At 40.7% G+C, this 25,560-nt stretch overlaps 1 protein-coding gene across 1 annotated transcript in view; it reads right to left on the bottom strand.

The window, feature by feature from the left end:
* Positions 1-3,864: 3,864 nt before the first annotated feature.
* UROC1 (urocanate hydratase 1) overlaps positions 3,865-25,560 on the bottom strand; it is a 57,653-nt gene continuing 35,957 nt past the window's right edge. Inside the window, exons 15-20 of the mRNA XM_048490505.1 lie at positions 21,285-21,355; positions 19,017-19,115; positions 16,388-16,487; positions 14,722-14,803; positions 5,162-5,261; positions 3,865-4,096 (exon numbers count right to left, since the gene is read on the bottom strand). Of these exons, the coding sequence (XP_048346462.1) occupies positions 3,956-4,096; positions 5,162-5,261; positions 14,722-14,803; positions 16,388-16,487; positions 19,017-19,115; positions 21,285-21,355 (593 nt within the window). The 3' untranslated portion in view covers positions 3,865-3,955. The remainder of the gene's footprint in view (positions 4,097-5,161; positions 5,262-14,721; positions 14,804-16,387; positions 16,488-19,016; positions 19,116-21,284; positions 21,356-25,560) is intronic.

The raw sequence follows: 25,560 nt of genomic DNA, 5'->3' as shown, positions 1-25,560 counted from the left end.
ACAGCCCTTCTCCTTCAAAGCGATGTCCAAGAGTATCTAAATTCAACAACTGTCCATACACCTGCTTCCTCTGTTGTGGCTCATACCTTATGGAATGGCCGGGCTGTTGAGATCAGGAAGGCCCCTGCCCTCCTGGCTTTCTGCAGATTATCCAAAACTAACTTATTTAGGAACACTGATTTTACACAAATAACTAGGGCTATTTATTTTTGTTGTTGCTGCTGCGGTCAAGTCATGACTAACTTACAGTGACCCTGTAGGCTTTCAAGGCATGAGCCATTCACAGCTCATTTGCCATTGTGTGCCTCTGAATAGCAAATCGTGGTCTCCCATCCAAATATTAACCAGGGCTGACCCTGCTTAACTTCCCAAATCTGATGTGATCAGGCTAGCCTAGGCTATTCAGCTCAGGGATATTAGAGCTATACTACAACAAAATGTTTCAGAAACTTTGCTTGGGTAAAAGTATAGTGACTCTTGCTAGAAGTATAATCCTACTATGTAATTTCTATATCATTTCATGAGTCATGTTAATACATAAACTACATGTCGGCTATGTGTTCAGATTTCTGAAATCCAGACCTTCTTGCTTTGGTTTTTTTTAATGTCCTATCCTGCTGCTTGTATTTGACTTATACTGTGTACTAATTAATCTTGAGAAAAAAATGTAGATAGATGGATACATACATACGTATGTAGTTGGCTGTGGCTGCATTAAAACAGGTATGTATATAAAGTCTAATAGGCGTGAAAGTTGTTAACTTTGAATATGCCAGTAAATTTTAAAATACATAAATATAAACAAGATCTGGGAAGTAGGTGAGCCCTGGCAACAACTCAGGAATGTTCTGAACTGACAATGTAGCTTTTGTGTTTCAGAAGATGCCATTGCGAGCTGTTTTCATTGATATTATCATCTCAGTCTGCAATCCACCACTGCAGCTGTTATAATGGATTGCACATCACCACAGCAACTCTATAAGGCAGAAAAAGATTTTACTGCTTGTAGCTGAGGAAAATTCTAGTCTCATTTCAATCGCAGCAGCAAATCATCACTACTGTGGTAGTGCTGTACCATACCAAATAACACCATGGCAGAGGTGTAGCAAAGGGGAAATGCGCCCAGTGCACTGGTGAGTCCTCTGCCCCCATTCTACCCGGAATGCCTCTGCCATGCCCCCTGACACGCCCCCACCACACCCCCACAGGGGACGCCCAGTGTCTCATGCACCCCCGTTCCCATTGGAGCTACACCACTGCACCATAGCAAGTCTTTGCTACGTGGAACTTGCAGGACTGATAACATTTTTTTCCCTGCATTTTTATATGGCTGACAAGTTGTTGAGGAAATTGAGTTGCCAGGTCTCCCTGACCACTGACAGGGGATGTGGGGTAGATCCAGGTTGGAAAACATCTGGAGATTTGAGGGTGGGCCTCGGGGATGACAGGGATCTCAATGGGATACAATGCCAGAGTCCACCCTCCAAAGCATCCATTTTATCTAGGGGAACTGATAACTGTAGTCCAGAGATTTCCTGTCATTCTGGGCAATCTGCAGGTCCCACCTGGAGGTTGGTATCCCTATGAGGAAATGAATGATTTTGCTACAGGACTGGCAAGCTCCATCAAGACCAGGGGCCAAAAGCTATCAGTTAAATATTAAAATGTCATGACGAGGTGAATTTTTCACTCCTTTTTAAGATCTATATTCTGTGTTTGTTTTTTCAAAAGAAAAGGCCGACAACAGGACACAATAGAAATTAGTGAAAGCAGGCCGATGGAAGGGATCTCACATCTAGTTCTGAAGAGTGGCCAGCTGTTGCTGATGGATGGACAGCTCTTTGGACAGGCAGGCTGATGGAAAGGCCCTTTGTTGCCCCTCTTGCCACTAAGAAGCAGAATTCTGTTTCCGCGCTGCATGGCAGAATGGCTGTGAAATAATTTCTTCATGCATAGATGTGGAAGGCTGATAGGGACATGAAAAAGGAATCTGACAGAAAATAGTATTCTGAAGAGCGGGTGCAAGTTGGATGACGGTAAAGTTCTCATCCATCCACAGAAAGAACAAGTAAGGGAAGGGAACAAGTTATCTGAGAAGGCACTTACCTTTCATCCTCATTTTGGTGGTAGAAAGTGCCGTTAAGTTATAGGGGTTTCAAGACAAGACACAAACGGAAGTGGTTTCCCATTGCCTGCCTCTGAATAGCAAACTCGAATTTCTTTAGTGGTCTCCCAAGTACCAGCCAGGGTCCACCCTTTTTAGCTTCCAAGATCTGACCAGATCAGGCTAGCCTGGGTCATCCATGTCAGGCCATTCTCATTTTTCATAAAAATAAATAAGGACAGAGGTGTGTATACAACAATTTGTAGGCTTTGAAGAGTGAGATTTTCCTCTCCTCCTACAGCTTACTGAGCCCACCAAAAATGTGTTCTTAGCGGTCAATGAACCTTTAAGAACACCACAAAAGGAAACGACATTCTGCTATGGGAAGTATGTGGTTGGAAACATGCCAAAATCCCAAAGTTGCACTTTCTTCAGAAGATTTCCAATACAAACCACTGAGTGACAGATCTACCTCTTGAGAAGTCCAGAGCTGGATGAGGCAGAAGAAGAAAACTGAAGAAGATAGCTCTTAAGCATTGCAGTTTCCTTCTTGGCCAGAACTCTGGTGGCACATGGACAGTCACTGAAATCAGATCACTAGTTCAAGATCCATTCTGGTCTTGGGTCCTCACCCTGAGATGTAAATATGCTCTTAAAACCTTCTTAAAACCTTCTTAATATAAAATGCAATTAAAATGTTACTCTTCCATATTTCAACAACCAAAGTAACAAAACTTACAATTGTATTTTTCAAGGTCTATTTTAAAAAGTCACTTCACCCTAGATTTCATTGTTCTTCAAAATTCTTAAATTTATACATATATACACAAAATCTTGCAATTGACAATGTAATACTGGGATCTGTTCCCTGAAGTAACTGTCTTAATATATGTTTGTTATTATTTCCAGCAAGTCTCTTTAATATCAGGCCTATTAGGTCTTTGCGAGGCTTGTCAAGCAAAGAACACCTGAAAAACATATGTTCCATAGTATCGATCTCTTTTAATTGACAATCACCAAGACATAGCCTTTTTTCAAAGGAAATTTTCCTGTATCTTCCCTCTAAAACCCTAGAGGGGAGTGAGTCACTTCTAGCTAAAGAGAATGCTCTCCTCTTATTACTTCCTTCTAGAAAATATAAATAGGGTGCTGGGTCATTTTTGTATTTTAGGTGATCTGGAGATAGATACTCTGAAAACGCCGCTAAATCAGATTGACGCTCAATATCAAAAATTCTTTGCTTGACAAATAATTTGGCCCAAGCAGGTCCCAGCTCTAAAGTAGGCTGGGGGGATATACCCACCTTATGCAGAGAACAAATGACTGATTTAAGTCACCTAGATTGGAAATTATCCCGCAGTGTTAAAGGAAATAGGCCTTGAGGATTGAAATAGCCTGACAACCATTTGTAGATGGAGAGGAGATATATGCTTATAGTAACTATGCTGAATGTTGACCACACTTTAAAAAAATGGCTTTCTGGAAGTAGCACTGTGGAGTGGTTGAATAGAGTTAAAACACATATGGTTCTTCCTAGCTCCTAGATTATATATTCTTTTTCAATATCAGATGCTCAGATTTCTGGATTTCTGGAAAAAGTCTATGTTCAGCATTTTAGCTCTGCTACTCGTGCTGAGTAAAATCTTATATCATGAAACATTATGTGCTTGGAGAGAATTACACTGATGTTTAAATATATGTTGATAGATTAATCCTAATGAGAAAAAAGGCAATACTTTCCTTGAAGACAGACTCAAATATGTATTTATTACAACACCCGCAATTCATGCTTTCCTCAGAAAGAGGGCAATGTTAGGGTACAGTGCAATGGCAAAATAAAGAAGTTCAGTGTTATTTTAACAGTGCTTGTTTAATAATGTTGTCATTCACTATTTTATGTGGAAGGGTCACCTTCAATTTCTTGTCTTTCTTCATAGCTTGGCAGATGGTTTCATATGCATTATCATTGCCTGACCAACACCGTCTAGCAACCTGTCCATATGAGCGGGGGGTGGGGGGTGGGGGGGGGAAGGAATATAAATTAGCAATTATATTTCTTTGCATTTTTTCCTCCTCCCAGCTACACAACAGCCATTTTAGGAAAACACATCTAACTAAATGGGTTGCTCTAATTTTTTTTTTGCTTCAATTTCTTAGTTTCTAGGGCTTCCACCTTAAAAACATTTTCAAAATAAAAAAGTGCACTGATGTCTAAAATATTTGCTCAACACTTGCAGAAATAGATACCTGACAGAAGCCAGTGAGTCAGACCTACATATGAGGATGGATGAAAAAAAGTTCAGATGCAAATCAGGCAACACTGTCTAGCAACCTGTCCTTGTGGGACAGGACAAAAAAATGGGTATCAAATGATCAAGTAACATTTCTTTCTTTTGTATGAGTTATGCATGCCATTTTAGGAAAATGCACCTACCCAAATGGTTCTACTTTCAGATTACTTAGGTTTTTTTTAATTGTCTGTCTTTGCTGAATGAGTCTTGCTACGGATCTTACTCCATGCCTAAAACACTCCCATGCAATTTATCTACATTTCTTAAAATTATGGTGATGGAAATATGTGCAGAGCCATCCCTTTGGCAGCAGTCAAACCAGCAGAATTGGGAAATAGAAGAGGCAGAATTCATTAGATGACACCCTGGTCCCCCCATACACACCACAAACATACACACAAATGTGTGTACATGTACATCTGTGTATATGTGTGTGAGATCTCTCTCTCTCTCTCGGTTATTAAAGTAGGGATGCCAGCCTCCAGGGGGATCTGTAATCTCATGGAATTACATTTTATGTCCACAGTACAGAGTTTCTCTGGAGAAAATTGATATTTTGGAGGGTGTACTCTATGGTATTGTACCCCCACTGAGGTCCCTGTCTTTCCCAGGCTTCATCTTCAAATATCTAGGAGTTTCTCAACATAGATCCCACATCACTATCTCCTGATCTGTCACTGCTGGGTTGCTGGAAGTGCTGGGGAGCACTGGCAATCCCTCACGAAAGCACTATTTCAAGACAAGCAGATGAAATAGATTTATTTACCCCATTGGAAACATCCCAGCTCAGCATCATCTTAGCGCGTTCTTCTGCCTGTGTTGAGCCATCCAGAACAAGGCCAAAGCCTCCATTTATCACTTCTCCCCTTTAAAGCAAAAAAAAAATGCATTTCAGTTTTTGTTGTTGTTGTTGAAATGAATTAGAGACCATCACAGTTTCATCATCTGCAAACTTGGGGGAAAGGGAGATATAAACTTAAAAATTGCTTTACTTAGATGTAACTTAAAGGACAGGCAATGAGCAATTTACAATAGGTTTGTTCAGGTCAAACTTTACTGATTTCAATCTGACTAGATCAATATCCCATTCCAAAATAAAGTAAAAATTCTTAATCTGGCCACAACTATTTCTAACATTCGAGAGCAGTTGGAAGTCTTCTAATCTGACAGTTACAGTGCAATCCTGAGTCTCACCGTTGTGTAGGGCCAGCAGGGGGAAGGCTTTGTTTGTACCATCTAGAAAGCGAGTCAGTCAGATAAAGACACTGTTTGCCTCCATCTTTTCTTGATAGACAAGTGCCAGCCAACCTGTAAGCCTGCTAGGTTTGCTAAGCTCCAGGTGACACCTGAGGATTATAATTTATTTTCAGATGACCAAAATCAGTTCTGCAGGAGAAAATGGTTGCTTTGGAGGGTGGGCTCTGTGGCAATACACCCTGCTGAGGTCCTTCCCCAAACTATACCCTCCCCAGGATCCATCTCCAAAATCTCTAGGTATTGCTCAACCTGAAGCTAGCAACTGCAAAGGACGGAGAAAAATATTCTGCTTGTACTAGCTGGCAGGCAGATAGAGTGAGACAGAAGCAGAAACCAAGTGATATGGGAGCCCACCTGCCTTGCAAACAACCAGGTGAAGCAGAAGCACAGGCTTTGGCTCACCAATGGTATACTCACATACCCCAAACCATTGAGATGCAACAGATCATGAAGAGGAAAGAAAAATCAAATAGTGTGTCAAATAATCTCTCTGAGAATTTATTTACATCCCAACTTTCTCTCCAATGAGGACAGACCTAAAGCAGCTTATATAGTTCTCCTCTCCTCCATTTCATCCTCAGTACATCCCTGTGATCCCTCAGAACATCCTCAGTACATCACCCAGCAAACTTCCTTGGCTTCCATGGTTTACTCACTTCCTAGTCTAACACTAATAATTATAACACTCTGTTTCTCTGGGTCAGAACTCAATCAGAACAAGAGATCTCTCAGTGTCTGCTGTTACATGGAGGGCAGGAAACAATTAGCCCAGCAGGGATGAATGATAGGCACTTCCTTCTATTTTTGTGTAAGTAAAGTGAGAGATGACATAGTCCATTTTTAAGCAAAACTCATATGGGTCAGTGGAGCTGAAGGATGCCAGGTCCTATGCAACACCTCCCACTCCCTGAAGAAAGACAGAGGGGAATCATGTTGCTGGGGGTGGATGTTTGATAGCTGCCTTTAGCCTTGGCACTCCCCACTCACGCACATGCACAAGCCCTTCAGTCAAAAATCCTGTCAAGAAGACTAATAATAAACTACCAATTCTGAGGTAAAAATGGAACTTAGAGAAGCTTTTGAAAGATAAAACAAAACACACAGGTGTCTCTGTTTAGGGTAAACCTTTCCAACATGGTGCTGAACACTCTTCTAAATCACCCATCCTTACCTCCAAAGGAAACTCACACTGTCTTGGGACAGATTAAGCTCTGGTATTTCAGTAAACCCACACTTAACTCTGCCAGTTAAGCTAAACATACCCTCATGGGCTCTCCGGCTCAGCATCTAGGTGTGGTCTCCTCATGAGACAATAGCCAAACCCTTTCTATGGTCTTAGGAGCATTCCTGTGAAATAAGATTTCCTCTTGTTTCCACCTACACCAGGCCTCCTAGCCTCTAGTGAAAACAAGGATCTTTCCTCTCAGTCTTTGAGATTTCTACTGGCCCCCTAGCCATTCTCCTTCTCCGTCTTGCCCTCTCTGCCTTTAGACCCGATCTCCCCGGACTGATTCTGAGGACTGATATGATCCATGTGTCACACAAGTTCACAAGCTGCTTCAAAATCTTTTCAATCTCTGCAAATCATTTCCGATCTGTCTTTCTGACAGGCTTTATCTGCTTTTATATGTGAGCACACCCTCTCTGTGGCTCCTGGCTACTGCATCTCAGCCAGCCAATCAGGTGATGCTCTGGTTAACACTTGGTGTTCTTGCTCTGGCTGAACTGCACCTTTTCAGATCAACCCTTTTAAAGCTAATCCGTCACATTCTCCATTTTACTGAAGTGTTTTTTATAATTTTCTTCCCAGCCATGATAATTTCCTGTCAAAGAAGAGACAAGAAAAACAGTGGTAAGAGAACTGGAATACAGTGAGGTAGGTTTAGGGGAGCATATTTTGATTCCCTTGTTCAGGGTTCAATTTTTATTTAAGTTGGCCTTCCATCCTGCTTAAGGCACCCAGGATAGGAAGGAAAGCCCATCCTCGACAGAGTTTAAGCCCCTTCCTGCTTCAAATGAGAGTTTAATTCACTATAGAACTGGCAGGGTCACTTTCCCTCACCTGTCTGGAATTGGGGGGGGGGGGGCGCAACCCTTTATAATTGCAACCCATGTGGGTGGAAGATGGTAAAGCTGCACCAGAAAAAGTGTTTCCCATTGAACCCATTGGAAATGCCTGGTGAACTGACATCTAGCTTCAGTTTTGACATTAAAGTAGCTTTTTCAAATGGCAATGCAACCCCAAATCCAACTTAATTCATTTTCTTTTTTTGCATAGACCGAATTTATGGCAGAACCCCAACATGAAGAGCCACACACTTGTACTTTCCCACACTACCTAGCCTGTAACCTCAGATTTTACCCAAGGGTTGATGCCAGGACTTGAGCCTACTGTAATTCTCCTGAGTACCAGATGCCCCAGAAAGCACTTGCTTAAACAAATAATGTAAATGCCAGCATGCCTGATGATTAAGTGGCTAAAGCGACCGGGATTCTGAAAGGTCAGGCTATGGTTATTGACGTTTATTACACTGCAGCTTGAAATTCAGTTGCATTGGAATCTTAATTGACACTCCAGATTACACAACACTGGATCAGGGGGGAGTGATTTTTTAAAAATTAAGATCACATATTTTCCATGGGACTGTTACTCCAAATATGTGGCTTGGGATTTGAAGGCTCTATTTTCACATTGTCTTTTAGTCAGATCACAAGAATGTGTACATTGCCTTGCTAAACTTGGCCTCTCTTCCCCATTTTACCCTCTGAGGTAGATAAAGTTCAGAGAGAATGACTGTCATAAGGGCGCTCCACAAACTTTGTGGTAGGACGGAGAACTGAATGTGATCATAGTCTGACACTATATGCCATACAAGGCATGAAGTTGATGGCCTTCCCTTGTGCACCTGTATCCAGAGGTATTCGGCTAACAGGTATGAAGTTTTTGTTTTTTTGCAGCAGTTGAGAGATTGATCCTCCATGAATGTTTCTTTAAAAAAACAACAACCCAGATTTAAAACCAGATCAGATTTTAAGGTAAGAACATTCCAAGGAACGGCCAATAAATGGCTTCTTTTTGGAAGAACATCCAGGAGAACCATAATATATAAGAAGGTAAGCATTCATTCCTTGTGTTAGCACAAGCGTTTACCTATAGGTCTAGACTACAAAGTGCTGGATTTCTGATTTTTTTTTTGCTCTTAGCTTGCACTTTTTATAGCCTCACCCACCCTAGTAGGAAATTAATGTCTTCCTTCTGCAGCAGCAACTTCTACCTGGTTTTAGGAAGACTGACATATATGGACATGTCAAAAAGGAATGTCTCCAACTCTTCTGAATGCTTCATAATTCTCCCTTACAGGCGGCACAAATGAGCGTAACTATTATGTAACTGAACACTTCATCTCAGAGGCATAAACAAACAAAGGCATGGCAATCGCCTGCTAGGGCATTTATGATCTGCCATAGATAATCATAGCAGGAGAGAAATGGGGGAGAATGACACAGCTGGGTAGCGTAGCAATAGGTGTTTATATGCAGGTCAACAACTAGTATTGATCTGCCCTACATTTCAAAAGACCAAGGTTTGCACTTCTATAGTTCATCTTTTATACTAGACAAAATGAGCTCATATAAAATATTTGGTAAGGAATGCCCTGTATTGCTGGGTCATATATAAGAGGTAAGTCTTGAACTCATTCTGGAACCAGAACATAACATTATTCAAAATTGTTAGGTTCTGCATGCACACTTGTGACCATGGAGTAGAATTTCTGTTCTACCCACACCACAACCAGGCATTTTATTTCTCATTAACAGCAGAAAGCAAAATCTACTGAAAACTATTACCAGTAACTTATGCTGCAGTAGTAGTTTCTGTTATGGTTGAAACAAGTTCAAATGATAAAAAATTAACAAGCGTAAAAGTGGAATCTTGAAGAATGCTTTCGTATATGGAGGTGGCAGCTGATACTCAAACTATCTGTTAACGGCATTCATTGCAAAGTTCTGCACAAACCATTTCACATTGACCATCAAGGATACTATGGTACAGAGTGGTAAGCTGCCAATTTCAATCAAAGCTCTGCTGAAGACCAGAGTTCAATCCCGATTGAAGTCAGTTTCAGGGAGTTGGCTCAAGGTTGACTCAGCCTTCCATTCTCCTGAGGTTTGCAAAATGAGTACCCAGCTTGTTTGGGGTAAAGTACAGATGACTGGAGAAGGCAATAGCAAACCACCCCGTAAACATGGTCTGCCTGGTAAACATTGTGATGTGATGTCACCTCGTGGGTCAGTAATGACCCGATGCTTTCCCTTTTTGAATTTAAGATTCTTGAACAGAATCAACAGTTAGGTTTTTCCTCAAAGAGTCAAATCTAGAAGTATGACATATTTTGATAGCTACACCAACACATTCAAAGCCAGTGAGATCCATATTTGCCTTCCCCAAGTCATCTAAAAATGATCATAAATTATATACAACTGGTCATGTTTGTTAAGTTGAGTTTTCCAACAAGTCTTCTCACTTTTATAGCAGAGCACTCTGCCCTCATTAGCACTGGGCCGTATATTCAGATAATTAAAGAAACATGTGGCACTTTGACCTAAGCTACCTCCTATAATTTCCAGATGTCCCCATTCAAGGTGATCAAAGAACTCCAGGCCCCCCTTGCAATCAAGACATCACACTGTTGACTGTGTACTTCAATCGGTAAATTGCCTCTGTCTCTTTGTTGCTACAAGTTCACTTTGGCCGCCTCTTGCTAATAAACAGGAGTTGAGAACTGAGTTGGTGTAACAGTGGACATCTCTAATGTAACTGTAACTCCATATACGATCCAGATAACAGTAAATGTGGCACAGATTCATATGAATAAATTATACATGTCTCTGTTCAGGCTGTGTGATGATCATGCCTACAAATAAAAACGTAGACAAGATGATTTCTTCAATCGCCAGAAAGATGAATTAAAATCTTCCAAAATCCATGACAAAATAAAACTGTCATAGAAAAAACTAGTTGATAAAAATCCAAGTAGACACACTGCTGTGCATATTAGTAACTTCACTATAATTTTCTAATGATATCACATGTGCAAACTTATATGAGGAATGGATGTTTGGAAAAGTAAGAACTGAAAGTTAAAAGCATGGTTATTTGGAGATTTCCTATGTAACATGCCTAAAATTACATAGCTAACACATTAAGAACTGGCCCCAAGATATATCGTCTCTGGGATGAATTAAATAACATGGAGCAAAACGGTTCTCTTGCAAACCAAATGATGCTTTGAAGGATGATTGTGGGAACTGCATCAGCCATGTAGTTTGCTTTGTAATGGCAGCGTTTGCACCATGAGTCTCCAAAACAAAGCTCAGTTTATTTATTAATTTTATTCATATCCATCGAGAAGAACAGCATACATGGGCGTACCTCATATTATCTTCACAACAAGCCACTATCACCTTAGGAAGCTAACTGGGCTTGCTGAAAATAGTTTGCAGTTTTCCCTTACAGCCTGCAGAGCAGAGTGAATTGAAGAATGCAGTGCCCAGGCAGGCACCACAATGACGAGATGGAATAAAAGAGGGGGTCTGCCCACACTGACCACCAGAAGCCTCCCATGCCTTAAGAACTGCTAGAGGTTTAGTGCCCAGTTAAAAGAGATTTGTTTCTTCGAGTTCCTATTTTGCTGCTTTTTTTCTTCTTCAAAAATGCCGGAGCTAATTGGGGATGGGGGTGGCACTTGACCTGTTTTGCATCAGCAATCTGTTGCTGGATTTTAGTATAAGGGCCCCTTATATTGGGGTCTGAAGGTCACAGTTTTTAAATGCAGCTTGAAGAGCATCTAAATGCATTCCATCCACTTAAATTCTGAGCGTATACAAATATAAACATGGTGTTGGGTGTAGGATTCCCCCCCCCCCCCCAAATCTTAAGTAATTTTGCTCTTGTTTAGAAAAGCGAGACTTCCACATCATGCTATGGCCACTCACCAAAACAAATTTAGGTTATTAATGAAAAAGAATCACACAACATTGGACCTCAGTTGAGAAAAGAATTTTACAAAGTTCAGTAAAGCTCCTTTAAACCACACAATAAATTGTCTGAGTTTCCCAGAAGCAGCTAAAACAAAAAAAAAGCCATATGGGTTAGATAGGATTTTCTGAATTATCATTCTTTCCCTTTATCCCTCTTTTTTCACAACCAGTGAATATTTGTATGTGTAACTCATTTGTACATACAATCAAGGCTGTGTTTCTGTTGCAAAAATATCAGCTTTCCTAAGCACTTTGGTGGGGGGATTGGGTTCATTGATTGGTTAGTTGGCCATTATTTTTTAAAACTACTTGTTCATTCCCTTAAGCTACTGTGATTGTTTTTGTGAAAGCTGACAGCACCAGCGTTATGAATACCTACTAGATATGATTTTGTGATATAACTAGTGATAAGCACTCCAACCTACATTCTTCCATTCTGATTTGTGAATCTGTTCTTCCAAAAGAAAATTCTTCAGTGGCTGAGTTTCCACATAGTCTAATTAACTACACACCAGGCCAGGATCATGTCATATTTTAAGAGGCATGTACCAGAAAGGTTTTCTCACCCCTTCCTCCCTTGACAATCTCACACTATGTTTTACTGTAATTATTAACAGGGGGGGGGGGTGCTCCTATTTTTTTTCAACAGAGCCCTATCTACTGGTAACTAGATTTGTTGTGCTGGTATCATGTGTACAAGAGTTTGTTTTACAGTGGTTTGCCCATAGCACAGTAGTTTGCCCATAGCTGTTGTTTCTACATCAAGCATACCATCCATTTTTGACGAGATATGATTGTCATTGACAAGGACAAAAGCTAAGTATTGTCTCTGCTATACAATTGGCAAGTGAGGAAGACAGTCCTGGGGGGGGGGGGGAGGCATCATCTGATTCAGATTTTTCTGTGCCAGCATCCTTGCCCCTCTATGTAAGGACTGCAGCATCAGTGTTCAGCCCAGGGCTCCTAATATCACTAATTGTATCACAAGCTATATCCAGTAGATAATTTTCACAAATGGAATGTCATGGGGCTGTTAACAGGGTCCCCAGCGATAACTCAGACAGTAATTTTGCAGTCTCTCTGGCGGATTCTGCATGGGCCAAAAACAGTGGTGTTTTTGGCCCATGCGGAATTCGCCTCTGTTTGGTATAACAGACTATGATAGGAAACTTAAAATAAGTCTCACCTTTGCAACATAGCATACTTGGAGAATTCGCATGGGGGGCAGGTTCAATTATGCTTAGAAGTAGCAGCAACTATACTCTGGCAATCAAATCAATTACTATCTCTCAGCAATTCAATCCTATTACTAAGCAGTGCTAAAGCAAGCAAGCAACAGAGGAAAAGCCATTAGCATACAGGCCAGCTGAAAATTATTAATATGACTAGGACCATTAATGCACATCCATGTTCTGAAAAACATCCAAGATTGTCCTGAACAGCTTTGGCAATTTACATAGGAGATCACGATTGGTGAAATCAGGCAGAAATGGACCAGTATGAACGGACAGGAAAACTTCATTGAGACCTTCCTGGAGAACATTTTACTCACAGACAGTCACCACTGAATTTAATCAGAGTGCTATCTCAACATTCCAAGAGCACCAGCAACACTTGAAATCCACTTTCAGAACTGTGTGTACCCCAGAACCACAAGTTTTATGTTCCATGTGCAATCCATAGTCCAATTCACTAGGAACTTATACTGCACAACTATTCTCACTGAAATAAGCAGCAGCTATCCAAGATCTTTGGCATTGCTCATTTCTCATTAATTTCAGTACACTTTGTGTTGGACTACATGGCCACTGATACTATGTGAAGGGTAAAACAGCAGCTTTGGAAGATCCCATGCAAACAGAACATTCAGGACTTTCTCTACTACCCTACTATCATTGCCTTCTAACAGCCATGCCACCAAAATTCAGAATTACCAGTCTGTTTTCCAGTTTGTCACACTCAGTTGTATAAAATTGGAACTTGGGAAATGACCCCTCATAAGCTCCTTTCTGGTAGACTGTCAAAAAAGATTCTGTATGTTTATGATCAACATTCAGCAGACCATGCTTACTTTGAACAATTCACGGGTTGATGTGATGTGAAATTATGAGAACTACAGAGCATTTGGGTGGTGGTTTCCAACCTGTGGAATCCCCTGCCCTTATCTGTTTGCCTGGCATCTTCTCTAGTGGATTTTCTGACTATCTAGTTGGTTTCCATTTGATGCATTAAATGGTGAGGGGTTTTTTTTAACTGAGAATTTCAGAACTGTTTCCTTTTATGGTGATATTGTTTTAAACAACTGTGGTAAGAACTAAGGTCAAAAACCCAAGTAATGCATTTTAAATACATAATTAATTAACAAAGCTGGATGCTTTTTAGGTGCATCTGGAAAAGTTGTTCCATGTAAAACGGCTTATTTCCAAACACATCTATTTGGGTTGTTTCTCACAAATGTTTTAAGTAGCAATTCCTGTTTTCCATTCCGATCCTGGATGTGCTTGGTGGGAGGGAAGGGTTAATTTCCACACTGTTCTCTGGTGTTATGGGTGTGTATAAGGCAGGTAAAACAAATCAACATCTACAAAGCATCATTGCACTGATGTGTGCAATTATGAGTTAGGAGACAACCCTTAGAAAACCATCCCTTTTTATTTAGTTTAGTTAGTATCCCACCCTCTTTGGCCAAAGCCGAGTTCAGGACAGCTAACATACACCTTTGAAATTATACAATAATACATTAAATAATACAGAAATTAAATAAAATGCTGAATTCCAATCACAAGCCACTAAACCCCCTGATGGTGATTTAGCTAATTCATATTGCCTGTATAAAACCCATTTCCACCCAGTCCTATAGATCTTAACCATATAGATCATTTGCTAAATGCTCACTGAAAAAGCTTAGTTCATTTATCACTGCCTGGTATTGCTGCTGTATCATGTATCTTGTCTCACTTTCCCTCCTTTACTCAAACAGCTTTCGCCAGACAATATTATGTTATTTCAAGGTCAAGTTCTCCTTACCAGCCAACACCACCTCCATTGTGTAAGGCAACCCAGGTAGCTCCTCTGAATGCATCTCCTACAAAATTCTGAACAGCCATGTCTATAGGGGAGGAAAGGAAATAAATAGCTAATGAACAGGAATTTGTACGGTTTTTCTTGAAGAAAGAAAAGAAAATGGAGACCCTACCTTATTTTAAATCCTGTTAATTAACGCTGGACTACCTGATTCTTGTTCAATGTTTTTGTTTTGAAAAATGTACAAGGCTTAAAAGGGTAATTACGAGTTCTCTCATGCAGCTTTTTCTCAACTTTGGTGTGCAAAAGACAGGTATATGTATTCATATATTCAATCTGATCTTAGTCATCAGTCCTGCCCTCCCAACATGTGGGCCAATTATGCACACAGTCTGCTGCACAGTGGGGCGAGACCAAGCCTTCGACAATACATGTGCAACTTTCCTCCTCTCCCTTCTCTCTTTACTCACCACCTGATCTCTATCACTCTCCTAATGTGGACCTAATTTCCCTCGTAGAATCTAAGAATTACAGAGTTGGAAGTGGCCACATAGGCCATCTAGTCCAACCCTTTGCTCAATGCAGGATTAGCCTAAAGCATCCCAGACAAGTTTTTGTCCAGCCGAGGATTTAAAACTGCCAGTGAGAGGAAGCTCACCAGCTCCCTAGGCAGCTGATCCCACTATTGAAAAAGTCTTACTGTAAAACAAACAAAAATCCTAATATTCAGTCAGTATTTTTCCACCCACAATTTAAATCCATTATTGTGAGGGCTCTCTTCTGCTGCCAACAGGAGGAGCTCCCTGCCCTTCTCTAAGTGGCTGCCTTCAAATACTTAAGAGAGCAATCAAGTCTCCCCTCAACCTCCTCTTTTCCAGACTGAACATTCCCAGACCCCTCAGGCTTTCCTCATAGAGCTTGGTCTCCAGGCCCCTGATCATCCTTGTCACTCTCCTCTGCATCCCCTCCATTCTGTCCCCATCCTTTTTGAAGTGAGGCTTTCAGAATTGCACACAGCACTCCAGCTGTGGTCTGACCATGCAGTCCATCTTTGTGGAATCCTTCCTCCTGAGTTCTGCTCAGTAGAACCTCAACCACAAACATCATTCTCCAAAACAGTCATCATCTCATTTCCTCCTCCCTCTTCATTACCACATGTGTATAACAACATGGGTGAGAACCATTTTTAGGACTGCCTCTGGAAGAATACATCTAGCTTAATAGGATGGCTCTAATAGGGATTGGTGAAAATCTGACTTCATGACTTATTTCCTAATTTCTGTGATTTTCATTTATGTGATTTAATGGTGCTTGAATAAGCCCCAAATCTAGTGCTTTGTCTTTACGTCCGCTTTCTTTCCTTGATTTCTTTTGGTATGTATACAATCACTAAAGATGCAAATCTAGTTCTAATCAAGGTAGCTCCCCCCACCCCCCTGTCTCTGACCCCTACACAATTTCACCCAGAATATTGGATGTATATGTCAGCACAAACATTGATCCCTTGCTTTGGTGATGTAAAGGCCACACACGTGTGGCCCTCTGTCCTTAGGTGACAGGGATCATACACATTTGTTCTTTCTACTGGCTGAAAACTTCAACATGAAGTGTGCCTATTCTTAATGAACAAATGAATACATGCAATGTTTGATTGAATATAACAGCTGACCTGCACAAAGTGCTGATCCATCATAAATATTTGATGTCTCTCTGTAAGGACTGTCTGTCCCACTCACATCATGATGATCTCGACTAAGGACAACAGGTGCCTGTTTTAAAAAAAAAAAGGAGAAAAGATTGGAATTTTTGACCGGGCAAGGTTATGCCAAATAATGTTAAAATGTCTTTTATTTACAGAACTCAGCCAATATAGTTGTCATTAACCACTTATTTATATGTTAACTAATTAACTAACCAATTAAAATAATGCTGTGGTCTCTCAATAAAGGCAAGCCCATCTCTGAACAATGTGGGATAGATTACACTGAAAAGGAAGTATTCAGGTGGCAATACAGAGAGAGAGATCTATCCACAAACCTCCTGGCCGAATATCATATCTAATTTGTCCTTGAATTGAGAAAATATAGAGTTTGGTCCTGATTTGTGCTTCTAGCATAGTTTGTGGTCTATTGGCATCCACTACAAGGATGGCAGCAACCAAAACAAGGTGTTGATTACATTTTAAAAAGAGACAAAATACACACTAAAAGGTATGGGAGTTTGACCTTGCACTTCATAGCGATGGATAGTTTTCCTTTCTTAGGCTATGACTGCTTTACAAAACTGTTTTATACTTATGAACCCTATGAGAACTCCAAAAAAAATCAATGGTATTTAAAATATGACAATAAACATTTCCAGAGTAACATAAACCAGACACAACTCAATCAAGACTTAGCAGAGTGAGCCCTCACTGCATCATGATTATTCAGCTAGAGTACAGAAAGATGCCTGGTTCCCAGGACTGAGTGTTTGTTTGTACTGAATATGTTTAGGCCAGTTGCTGATCTCACAGCCGCTAACTCTTTCGATGGGCATAAGTGTCTTCTCAAGGCATACGTTACCTTTGGCAACATCTTGGACTGGAAAACTCATGTGCTCAGAAATCATTATGGATGGCAGAATAATTACTGCAAGTCTTCAATACATGCATCAGACTCTCAGGGCCACACTGGAAATATGGGATACCATGCATGATTTTCCACAAAGAAGGTGTACTTTCCACAAGAGCTGAAACTTGGGTTTTGAGTTTTTCCAGGCTGAAAAAGTTGGAGCCTGAACTGCAGTATGCAGAAGTTATTCATCCGTTAAACAAGAAAGTCAGAAGACCAGGCTCCTAGCATTTACACCAAAATTTGCCTATCAAGGTATTTTATACTACCTATCAGTCACAAGGGCTGATTATACACTGGCTTTCTGACCTGCAGCGGGCATATGGTTCCTGTAGGGCCGAGATTCTTGTACTGATGCCATTAGAGTTGCATCGCCAAAGATCCTGGGCTTCACGCAAGTTTGTGACAGTGGGGAAACCACAAGATTTCCTTCTCACTGCAAAATTTCTGCGTCACTGCAGTCAAAAGATGAAGGTGTCCGGTTTTGTTTCTTTAAAGTCCTTTAAAGGTGATATAAATGTTGCTTATATCAACACTGTTGAGGTTGTTTTTTGTTGCTTTTGCATTTTTAGGGAAAAGCCAGACCTGGATCCCTGGGAGGAGTGGGTGGGAGATAGTCCCTCCTTCAGGGATCAATGGCCAACTTTTCTCTAAAAATGCAAAAGCTACAAAAAGCAGCCTGAACAATATTGATGTTACCTTTAAAGGGTAATATTTTGCCTTTTGAATGGGGGCAGGCAGTTGTGAGTGCGAGTGCAGCTTCACCACAGACAGTGGGGCTCCTCTTCACATTTAAACAGGGAAACATCAGGAGACCCCACTGCAAAGGGACCACAGGCTAGCAGCGCTGCAGAAAGCTCTTCGTGCTTAATGGGTCAGGGTTTGATGTTGTACACTCCTATTCCTTTCTGTACCTGGAGGGGACTCCAAGGCTTGCATTCATCCAAACCAGTGTTGCCCAACCTGTGTGGGTGAGGACCCACCTGTGTGGGTGAGGACTCACCTGTGTGGGTGAGTTCCAAGGTCATTGTTTGCTTAGGGTCCCAAAATCCTTGCACCAACTCTGCATGGGTCACTATACCAAGTCAATTTGGACATGTGAGTCACCATGCCAAAAAAATTTGACATCAGTGTCCCAGACCATATTCACCCATTCAGCTAAATCCTACAAGGGTTCTAGTTCATGCCCAGGAACTCCCAATACAGGAAGCCATTAACTATTATGACTTTCTAGTATTTGAATCTATAGCAGAAAAGTGTTTTTGTTACACTCCGTAATGAGGGTAACTCTTTAGACCTATGTATGAAAATTTGTGAAAATGCTACAATGGATCATTTCAGATGGGAACAAAAAAAGAGTAGGATTCAGAAATCTCATAAAATGTCACACTTACAAAGGCTCAGCATTACATGTAAAAAGGCTCAGCAAGCATAATATGTAAAACTATTAAAGTCAAGCTCATTTCAAGCTATTACTCTTGTTAATTTACTACAGATTTGACTTCAAAGTTGGTATTTTATATGACAGATCTTTGCTCCATATTTTCCATCTGAATTTTGGTCCTGTCAATATGGTGTTTAACATTTCCTGTGGATAGTTAGACCGTACAGCTCTTCCTCTTCCAGACCACACTTAAACCAAAATTTCCAGGTTAGATTGGATAAAAAAATGTAGAGAGATTGTACCTTAATTCTTCCTTCAGCAATGCCTTGGTTAATGGCTACTGCGATAGCTACACGGCCATTCTGATCAGAATACAAAATTCTGGCTTGGGAACCAACAACCTAGAAAGGAGAAATATTGCAGCAATAAAATGTCTTGGTTTATCCCCATGGCCCAGATATGGCCAAAATCAAATCTGACTTCCTTAATTGAAAAAGAAAAAGGATAGTGAATTTATGGCTGCTAGTTTCTAAAGACTAAGGCTCATTCCGCACACGCAGAATAATGCACTTTCAAGCTGTTTTCAGGGCTCTTTGAAGCTGTGCGGAATGGCAAAAACAGTTGTGAAAGCAGCTTGAAAGTGCATTATTTTGCGTGTGCGGAATGAGCCTAAGGTTTTACAGCTTTCATTGGACTATGTTTTTAATCAATACTCACATAATGAAAACTAATCATTCTGCTCTTAGCTGCCACAAGCTATTGACAACTTGAGACACACAATCTAATATTAAGTTTCCTTCTTGTCAGATAAGAACAATAGGAGTGAATTACTAATGGAAAGTGGAAATGAACTACAATTGCAAGGAATGCAATTCTTTCCCCAGTGTTATTTAACATCTACATGTAGCCCCTGGCATAGCTTGTTCAGAGCTTTGGGCTGAGTTGTCACCAATATGCCAATGTTTCACAGCTTGTTCTGTTGATGGATGGATGGATGGATGGCCGCCCCCCCCCCCCCCAATGTTTTGGCACAATGTTTGGAGACTGCGGCTGGCTGGTTGGAAAAGAGCAGGTTGAAGCTAAATCCATCAAAGACAGAGATCCTGTGGCTGGATCGGGGTGGTCCAGTGGAGGTTCCCAGCTGCTGAGATTTGGAGATGCAGCATTGCATCCAGCCATATCTATTAAAGGCCTGGATGTGACCTTAAAGTCCTCCCTTGCTATGTAGGCCCAGGCCATCAATACAGTGAGGATCTCCTTTTACCACCTTCGACAGGCTAGACAGCTAGTCCTCTACTTATCCCTCCTTGACCAAGCCACAGTGATCCATGCGACGGTCACCTCTAGGCTAGACTACTGTAACTCGCTCTACACAGGCCTGCCCTTGAGACTGACTCAGAAGCTAACACTGGTACAGAATGCAATGGCCAGACTCCTCACAGGTACATATGTGAGTGAGCATATAATACCTATGCTCTGGCAACTGTACTAGTTGCCAGTGGAATTCTGAGTCAAGTTCGAGTTCTGGCTATAACCTTTAAGGCCCTGAGTGCTTTGGTCCTCCAACAAAAACCTTCTGGTAGCCTCTGGCTCTAGGGATGTGCAACTGGCCTTAACCAGAACCAAGGATTTTTCAGCCCTGACTCCAGCCTGGTTTAACTTTCTGTCAGTTGACACCAGGGCCCTGTGGGATCTTAAACAGTTCCAAAGAGTCTGTAAGATGGAGATGTTCCACTGGCCTTTGTTTGAGGTCAATCATGTGCCCCAGTACCATCTACTGACCTCCCTACAATGTGCTACCTTCAGCACCGCCCTTTCTCGATGTTGCCCATGTTTGAATAGCTCTGCAAGGGTTTATGTATGATCTGGGCTGGCCAGGTTTTTAATTGGCTTAAATTTGATATTATTCTGAGTTTTAATGATAGTTATACTTTATTTCTCAGTGGAATTGTTTTAAAATGTTTGTGCATTAACTTTGGCTGGAGAAGGCAGGATACAAATGTAATAAAAATAATAAATGCCAAATAATTGCATGCAATATTTCATCTAATTTCCTAGTTCTGAGGTGTCACATGATGATTCCTTATGTTAGTTTCCCATGTTTCCTGCCTTTTCCTGCCCACTGATACTGATTCTGAATATTACTTTGGCTGAGGATATTTTTTTTGTAGCAGTGGCTTCTAAGCAGGGGTTCTGTCCAAGATTGCTTGGTCAGTGTTAAAGAAAATAGATTTCCAAGGTTACACTTTATTCATTTCTGGAGGGTGTTTTTTTTTTTTTTTGAATTGCAATTGTTTCAATCAGGGGCAGTTAGAATGGAATCAGAGTTCATTGTGATCTACAATTACATAAGCAATCACAACTTCTTAAATGAAACATTTTGCAGGAGTGGCTATAAAGAATAATTTAAAATTAGATGGACTATAAATGAACTGAAATAAATAAAAACATTTGATAGACAAACTGTCGCAAAGAGAGACCAAAGCAAATTTGGGAGTTGAATTTCTCATTGTTGGAGACATACTGGTTCACAATGCCCATCCCTAGCTCAGGATTCCTGAGCTTCATACCAAATTGTGCCTCCTGGCTTCTTCAATCCAGCGAATGTTATCACGGTATTGCTGCTTGACAGAGTCACTTACTATAAAAAAAAATAAAGCAAAGAAATGGCTCACAAAATTATAACAACATAGCCTAGTTATGTGACAGCTCTAAAGCCAGCATGCAAATCAGCTAAGACTTACATAAAAAGGAAACTCCACTGATGTTAAAGAAATAGGAGGAAAAATATGATCTACTGCCTTGTCAATAGACTTATATATAAACATTCAAGTCCCACAAAAAAAGGAAAGGATACAGCGTGTTCATGATCAGGTAGGATCTCCTGCTAAAGAGGCTTGTTAAATATATGTGCCAATGCTCAGGAAACAGATATTACATCCTGTGCAAGTATAACACTTCTCATAATGCTTAGGGCTCAACAGCAAGATGCTGCAAATTATACATTGAGGATAAAATGTCGGTCTTTTTAATAACAGAGTCAAGGCTGAAACATCGACTTCCTTAGGATAACTATCTTACACTAGAAAACTTTTATGGAAATATCATCTGTAGGGATATTAGTAGATACATCAAAAAGAAATTCAACAAGGGTTTGTATAAATGTAATAGAGAAAATGTCACAGTGAACAGTCAGGGGGCTGTCAGATGAGAAGTGGCCACAGGAATTCCCTGCCTTCGTATAGGTGTCAACCCATCTTTCTGACCATTTCTTCCCCCATGTCTTTATTAGACTATTGTGGGGTGTTTGTGAATGTGAACTGTAGAGGCCTGGAATGAAATTTCCCCAGATTTTGAAATCTGGGAGAATCTATCCCAAATTTCATAATTTGGTAATCAAATTTTAAAATCACCTTTTTGAGAGCAAAGTCTCAATTTGCCTGTTTAGACGGTCTGAATGGTGATAGAATACAACCAATTATATTCTGTTGCAAGTTAAATATACATTGCTACTGCACATCCTATGACAACTATTGTTTCTGAATACTGGTTACTGCCAGACAATGGCATATAGTGTGTGCCAGGTGTCAAGTATAGGCTCCTGTACATATTGAACAGTGCTTCAAGCCAACTCCAAAATCATTTGATATTAAATGAAGGCGACTTTTTCATTACCTATACAAAGAGCCAGAAAAAATTAAGAAATTCTTCATTCACCATGAAGATTTGCAGAGGAGAATTCTGGGGGGAATTTTAGCTCTAGGGAAAGGATGGTGACACTGGCCCTGACCACAAAAACCACTACTTGAGTGAGTATTGTGCTTTTAGAAGCGTTCAAGCATTTTTTCTCCTTATCTTGTGTCTGTTCCCCTTCTTCACAGGTAGAATTACTGCTCTTTTAATAGTCTAATTTTTCTTTGGAGAGGTTGGAAGTCCTTCATGAATAACTGAATTTCATCTGTCTTTCTTTTCTTAAAAAAGTGCTACCATTTTACCCAAGAAAATATTTTTATTTCAGCTTATTTTGATGCCTCTGCTATTCGGTGATCTATCTTTAGGCTTTAGAAGATACTAAAAGTACATTGTGATCTTGTCCACTTTATCTCTGAAAGCAAGGAAGTTGACTTTCTACTGTTAAAGGATATTATTTTAGCTGTTGTATTTTTATATCATCCCAGCCTCTGCAAATAAAAGGAGAGCAGGGAACACATTCTTCATTTAGCTGACACTGTTTCACTCCCACTGAGTCCTAATCTGGTCGAGTATTGTAATCATTCCTCAGAACAAATTCAACTTCTGATGGAGATATCCAATGTAATCTTGACAACAAAACAAGTAGCTTTGGGTGTGCTAACTTATTTTGATCTGAAAAATGTTACAGGACACTGCTATGAGATATTGATGGAAGAAACTGACCCAGCCTGCTTAACAGAGGCATGGCTGGAAAAAAATGATGGGGTGCGTCTGTCCCAATTAACACTCCCTGGTTATACTGTCCTCTACCAACCCCATACAACTGTTGAGCTAGAGGTGTGACTATTAGCCTCTGTGAGACCTTCCAAACAATCACTGGCATTGACTGTATGCTTCTTTCACTAGGGAAAAAGTCAGAAGAGGCATTCTCCTTGTCTACCAGACACCAAATTCGTCAGTGGGTGCCCTCTACGAGTTAGCAGAGGTACTGTTGGATGTGGCATTCTGGGAGACTTTTATATCTATTCTAGAATGCTCATTCTGGGAGACTTTTATATCTATGCCAAGGGTATCTTGCGAGGCCTGCACCTGGTCTCTTTGATGCCTTGGATCTTCATCAAATTATGATGGGCCCAATACATGAAAGAGGTAACACATGAAAGAGGTCACACATTGGATTTAATTTTTTATACCGAGCAATTGAGGGAAGGCCTTGTTTCAGGGTTAGAGATTCGACCTGAAGCATGTTCTGACCATTACCTACTTAAAGCCGAGGTAAACATAGCTCCAGCACCCCACATGAGATTAAAATTGGTTGAAATTTTCCACCCAATTGGTTAAAATTGTCCACCCACAAAGGCTCATGAATCCTACCAAATTCCAGAATGCTATGGTGGATTTTAGGATCCCAATATACATGCTCACCTGAGGCTGCAGTGAGAGAGTAGAACTCAAAGCTCTTTGAAGCTATCAGCAAGGTTCCCTATATGACCACTCTTACCCCATGGCCCCCAGATTTCCCCAGATGTCCAGAATGATGTTGGCACCAAACTTATCCTTAATCTGACAGATTATGCTGTAGATTCACTGGAAGGTCTATGAAGCAGCAGGGATGGCAGCAAAGAAATATTACTACTCTCCTACTATAGCATCATCTAATTCACAACCATCTTGATTGTTCAAGATAGGTCAGCAACTGCCGATGCCAAAATCGGAGCCTTTAATGTTTCAGGAAGAGACAAGTAGCTGTGATACTTTTGCCCATGTTTTTTTTCCTGATATCTTGACCTGGATATACGCTGAAACACAGGCATGCCAGAAGAAAACTCTAATATACTACCTGGTTATTTATAAAAGCCAAGAAAGGCAGAAGTTTTCTCAAGTATCAACTAATACAGTGAGAATATGAACTAATGGAGCCAACATGGAACTTGATTATTAATTAATTAATTAATGTATATGCCACCTTTTCCCAGAGGAAGCTCAGGGTGGCTCACAGAAAATCAAATTAAAACCCAGTTACATGATTAATACTTTATATCATCTTAGCATTCCACTGTAGCTAGGGAAATGAAGGGAAATAATGACAAAAAGGGAAAGGAAAGAGGAACAGGGAAAGAGACAAGGAGGCTAGTGATGATGGAGAGTCCCATTGGCCTGGTGGAATAGTGCCATCTTACAGGCCATGCCGAACTGAGACAAGTCCCTCGGGGCACAGATCTCATTCAACAGAACATTTTACCAGGCCGGGGCCAGAGCCAAGAATGCTCTGGCCTTGGTCAAGAACAGCCAGATATCTTTGGGGTCAGGGATCACCAACAAGTTATTATCCATGGAGCCAAGTGCTTTTTTGGGGGTGTATTTGGAAAGGTGGTACAATGGTCCCAGATACAATGGTCCCAGAGTGCTCAGGGCTTTAAGGGTTAAAATCAACACTTGAATCTGACTCGATACTTCACTGATAACCAGTAGCATGAGACCATTGTGTGCTTGCTCAGTTTATAATTCAATCCACATTTAACCCACTAGCACTCAAACCTCTTCTAACCACTTTCCAGTGGGTGGTAAATACAGATTGGGTGACAAGCTTGGTATATAGCAAACCTATCACTCACTTCATCTATGTGTCAAAAGCAGTAGCAATCCATTTAACTCACTTTACGAGTAGAATCCACTACTATGCCTTGGCATAGTATGCCTTTTCAAGTGGTACAGACCATATGCCTTTTCAAGTGGTACAGACCATATTTAACCATCTCTGGGATAAGATTCTATGTCAAAGAGGATTCCTGAAAGGTTCATTTTAAAAGGCATCTTTTCCAGCTTTCATTTCTCACTGAATTCCTCTCTCCAGAGCTCTGCCAAGCACAACAGCAAATCCAATAATAGAGCTGCCACCAAATCTGCTTCAGTTGGCTGGATTTTAAAATGTCATTTTATATATACATACATATAATTCCAACGGTCATTTGGTTGTGAGACATATATCCTCCTAGCCTTAACATGCATTAAAATATTTTGGCCTGTATCCCTTTGAACGGTGGGAAATGCAAGGCAAGAATTTCCTGGGCTCAATGTCATACCTCCAGGGAGAATGAGGGGCTCCTACTTATTACAGTGTTTTTGTGGTAAATTGATGTGGTTCTCACTCCA

The sequence above is a fragment of the Sphaerodactylus townsendi genome, linkage group LG03, assembly GCF_021028975.2.
Source record: "Sphaerodactylus townsendi isolate TG3544 linkage group LG03, MPM_Stown_v2.3, whole genome shotgun sequence".
NCBI lineage: Eukaryota > Metazoa > Chordata > Lepidosauria > Squamata > Sphaerodactylidae > Sphaerodactylus > Sphaerodactylus townsendi.
This window is presented reverse-complemented; position numbering and strand designations above follow the sequence as displayed.